The sequence below is a fragment of the Lactuca virosa genome, chromosome 6 (assembly GCF_052849685.1).
Source record: "Lactuca virosa cultivar CGN04683 chromosome 6, Lactuca_virosa_CGN04683_v6, whole genome shotgun sequence".
NCBI classification, from domain to species: Eukaryota; Viridiplantae; Streptophyta; class Magnoliopsida; order Asterales; family Asteraceae; genus Lactuca; species Lactuca virosa.
The window spans coordinates 30,267,638-30,272,596 of NC_136431.1; the positions used below are offsets into that span (position 1 = coordinate 30,267,638).

The 4,959-nt window shown below is 29.6% G+C and overlaps 1 protein-coding gene across 1 annotated transcript; it reads left to right on the forward strand.

Moving 5' to 3' along the window:
* Positions 1 to 2,717: 2,717 nt before the first annotated feature.
* Positions 2,718 to 3,837, forward strand: LOC145120935 (ethylene-responsive transcription factor FZP-like). Its single transcript, XM_079056722.1, has one exon. The coding sequence runs from the start codon at positions 2,825 to 2,827 to the stop codon at positions 3,770 to 3,772; it is 948 nt and encodes a 315-aa protein (XP_078912848.1). The 5' UTR covers positions 2,718 to 2,824; the 3' UTR covers positions 3,773 to 3,837.
* Positions 3,838 to 4,959: the final 1,122 nt, after the last annotated feature.

Consider the following 4,959-nt stretch of genomic DNA (forward strand, 5'->3'; position numbering starts at 1 on the left):
ATATAATCCGGAATCCATAAATCCCTTATTTTAAACATAGACTTTAACCAGTCGACTTCTTTGAGATCAAAATTATCTAACATTGTTGACCATTATCTTTCAAATTCTTGTGAATCATGTACTCAAATGAGAAACTTTAGGAAGTCTAGCTGGTTATAAACACAGATAGGAATCAAGAAGCAAAGAAACATATAAACATAGATATACATTTTCAAATAACATAACAATGCGAAACCTATACACAAATGAACATAAATTCACAAGAACTTGAAAAAAGCACAATTCACAAGAAAATTTATATAGAATAATAACTAAGATGGATAGACAAACATTTACATATTATTTTTATAAATAACAAAAAAAATCATGAGCAAGTATACACCTTTTCCTCAAGTTTTTTGAGTGATGTGCCACATGTATAGTCTACGCTTGGATTCAAGAAAACAAAACTAACAACCTTCTTCATTGATTATTCCTGATGTGTTACAATCATCATGGGTTGCTTGACAAATGCTTTACGAAACTTAGAGTAACCACACATATGCATCTGCTATCTCACGAGCTTGTAAACCAACAGTAAAAGTAATATAATGCTTGTGGTGGTCAACTCCAATAAAAAAAACTAATACCACAAAATACCTGAAAGAAATTTTTAAAAATTCACATGAAAATTATACTTTACAAATATAATAACTGAAAAATATTACTAATAATAAGGAATATGAATTACTTGTTAGTTTGATAAGTAAGATAGTACATCTCCAAATTCTTTATAGTTGGAGTTCAAAGTATCATTAGCCCAAAAAAGTCCAATAAGGCGATCATCACTATCTGTTTTAACCTCAAATGAAATTTTTGAGAAATACAATTTTCTGTTTTTTCATTATATCCACAACCATTTGGGAAGTTTTGATACCAATTTAAAATTTAAATATCTATGAAATTTTTTGTAGTCGACCGCAATCTCTCCCCTAGAATCAAGCCACCTTTCATACTACTCAACAAGTTATAAGCTTTTGAAGCACCAATGTTATAAGTACCAACCTTATATATAAAGGATTCATCAAGAAAATCGATGTTTCTATTAGTCCTTAATAAGTGTAATTGATCTTGAGCAACAAGTTCATGGTTGTGATATTTAACAAACACATAAATGTAGAACATTAAAGAACATCATACATTCTTGAACTTTGAAACAGAAGGGCATCCTTTCTTCTTAGAAGAAGTTTTCCTTTTTTTAACATATCAAAACTTTTCATTAATATTTTCATTCTTGAATGACTTTGTGAAACCAGAGCTACTGCATGTAGAATATCTAAGACGAACTATGCAATCATATTATATATATATATATATATATATATATATATATATATATATATATATATATATATATATATATATGACTTGAAAGATTCACATCAAAACCAAATTATTGACCATAAGTCTTATAAAAGTCAAGGCCAATCTCTAAAGAATCAAACTACAATCCAATGAAAGGCTTCTTATGTATCAACTTATCATAACGAACAGGCTTAACATACTCAATATTGTGGAGTTCAAAATCAAAACTATCATGAGAATTACTGCTACTTGAACGATTAATATTCATACTTGAAGATGAGTGACAGAAACTGCAAAAGCAAAAAAAAAAACATTTCTTTATTACATTACATATAAAATGTGAAATTACATTCAGAAGAAAAACTTACCAAATTTTTTATTAACAATAGAGCACAAATAAACAAGATAATAACGAAACTTTAAAATATATGCACAATATAAGATAAGATTCGCAAAATCATTAAAATTTTGGAAATAATTTGAATTTATTTAAATATAATAATATAATTGATTATCTAAATGTCGAAGATTCATTATATACAAAGAAATGTCACAGATAAATAATCACAAGAACGAACAAAGAAAAAACAGCAACATCAAATGCATATTCAACATACCACATAAAATTAACAAATTAACAACAAAAGCATAACTATTTGAAGATTAAACTTAAAACTCGTAACATTTGACAATCATATAACTATAATAAAAAAAAAAGATTGAGATATCAAAATAGCTTTTATTTTGTATAATCAAATCATGTGTAGATTTTAATCGGTAAACTTCAAATTTGAAAAAATATTTGTTATATAATCGATGTTATATATGAATGTATGAAGTATTTCATTCTTAGGTTACTAAGTTTAAAGTAGGAATTTGATAACTATTTTGAAACTTATAAGTTACTAAGTTTAAATGTTATTTTTGTAGTCATATTCATTAAAAATTGATAGTAACTAAAAAACAAATAAATTTATATCAAAATATGACATATATTATTTAACAAACATTTACATTTTTTTTTCAAGAGAACTATATATTAATAATATTTATGAATTTTTAACACTATTTTTAAAATGCTTTTTATAGTTATTTATTTATTGAGTATATTGATAAAACTAGATTTGTAAGACTGATTACCCATGAATGGAATAATTATGAGTGGATCAATACATTGAACTTTATCCTCTCTGATTAAACCACGTTGAGAATAATTGAATATGCAAATCTCTCTCTCTCTCTCTCTCTCTCTCTCTCTCTCTCTCTCTCTCTCTCTCTCTCTCTATAAGTACTCACATCTTTCAAGCAAATCTCATTCAAACTTCACTTGCTATCCACCTCTCTCTCTCTCTCTCTCTCTCTCTCTCTCTCTCTCTCTCTCTCTCTCTCTCTCTCTCTCTCTCTCTCTCTCTCTCTCTCTCTCTCCTTGTATTTCTATTATATATATATCCTTGTATTTCTCTTTCACTCTGGTACAAGAATGTCTACCCCAAAATCTTCTACTAAGATCCAATCCCTTGAAGCCAACCCTCATATTGACGTGGGTTTTACGATACTGCAAAGGAACACATCCATTCCTCAACCAACAGAAAGAAGAGGCCGAAAAAAGGAGGCGGAGCCAGGGAGGTTCCTTGGTGTCAGGAGGCGGCCATGGGGAAGATACGCAGCGGAAATAAGAGACCCCACAACCAAAGAAAGACATTGGCTTGGAACATTTGATACTGCCCAAGAAGCTGCCCTTGCATATGATAGGGCTGCCCTATCCATGAAGGGTACCCAAGCAAGGACCAATTTCATCTACGCTACTGATCACGCTAACACCAATTTTCACTCTCTAATATCTCCTCTTGATGTTCAAACCTTATTCCAGCCTGCACAACTCTTTAATGCACCACCTTCCCACCATGCTACGACCGCTAAACAACCAATCAACCCTACTAATTCCCTCCAGAATCCAAACCAATCAGGCCTTGACAAGTGCTACCAATCCTCCATTGATGACCACCATAACTTTTTGATTAGTGAAGGTGACAACTCCGGTTACCTCGGCTCCATTGTACCTGATGACTACTTAAACCCCAGAAACAATAATGGCAATAACGTAAATATAAGTCATGATGATCCGACAAGTCAGCGATCATACTGGGATCAAAGCAGCCAACTTTTTCCTTCTAATGATCAGCATGAGTATGGCGATATCTGGGGTGGTAGTAACGATAGTTCATGGGAGACGTTGAACGGATACGAGCTTTCAGCGATGGTCAACTATCCAGATACATCATCCATGTGCGAGGAAGAAGGTCAGATGGTAGGTTTATACGATTCAAACTTGAGTTATGAACTAATGGCTGGTGCTAGTAGCAACGTGACCAATAGTTCAACGAGTACTAGCTGCTCCTATAGTGACATAATTGGCATTGGGTTTTAAGTTTTGTGTGTTGAGTTTTGTTTCTCGAGTAAGTTTGTTTCAATACATGTTTAAGTCTACCTTGATTTAACGGAATATATATATATATATATATATATATATATATATATATATATATATATATATATATATATATATATATAAACATTGAGTTCTGAATTATAACGACCGGTTTTAAAATATTTAAGGTGTTAATTTCCCTATAAGAAATTAAGGTGTGTTTACCTACACATAAGTTACCCACACATGTTAATATGTGGGAAAATACCCACACATATTTTTATATGTGCACGTAAATGAAAATGATAAATTTTAGTGATTATCAACACTTATACGTTATGTAAATAATACTTTTTACCAACACTTTATTTTGGTGTGAAAATTTTACTCAAAAATCGGCCATCCGTAACATGTTTTGTACCCATGTAGCAAAATTTATTAATACAAACTTAGAAATTGAATATATGTGTTGACAATTTGTTAACTTTCACCCGACACATATTATTTTACTATTTTTCTCAAAATGACTTGGAAATTTTACTACCATACATATTTGAAAATTAAATATATGTTTGGAAAATTCATTAAATTTTTAACCGATATATAATGTTTACATGTTTTTTGTATAATATTTACATGTTAATGTGTAGTTACGTAAGATGAAATAAGATCAAGTGAACATTTTTTTTAAAGTTAAGATCGAGTGAACATTTTTTTTAAAGTGAAGATCGAGTGAACATTTTTTTTAAAGTGAAGACACCTTAAAAAAATTGAAAAAAATCTAAAAAAATACATATCATATAATCGAGCATAATACTACATTGGAGAGAAAAAAATTGAAAAAAAATTGGATCATTAAAATTGAAATATTGATATTTTTATGATCCAGGATTCAATTTTTATGATCCATGATTCAATTTTAATGATGGAAAAAAAAAATTCCAATTTTTTTTTCTATGCTCGATTTTATGATTTGTATTTTTTTTAGATTTTTTTTTCAATTTTTTTTAAGACGTACTCACGAATCCTCACTTTAAAAAGAGTTCTCACCGAAACCGGACCCTACGTAAGATAACCAAATTTTGATCAAATTTTATTTTGACGAGTGTAGTTTAATATCACATATATCTTAATTAAAAGTATAATATATGTATAAGCAGTATATATATCACCTACCCATATATTAA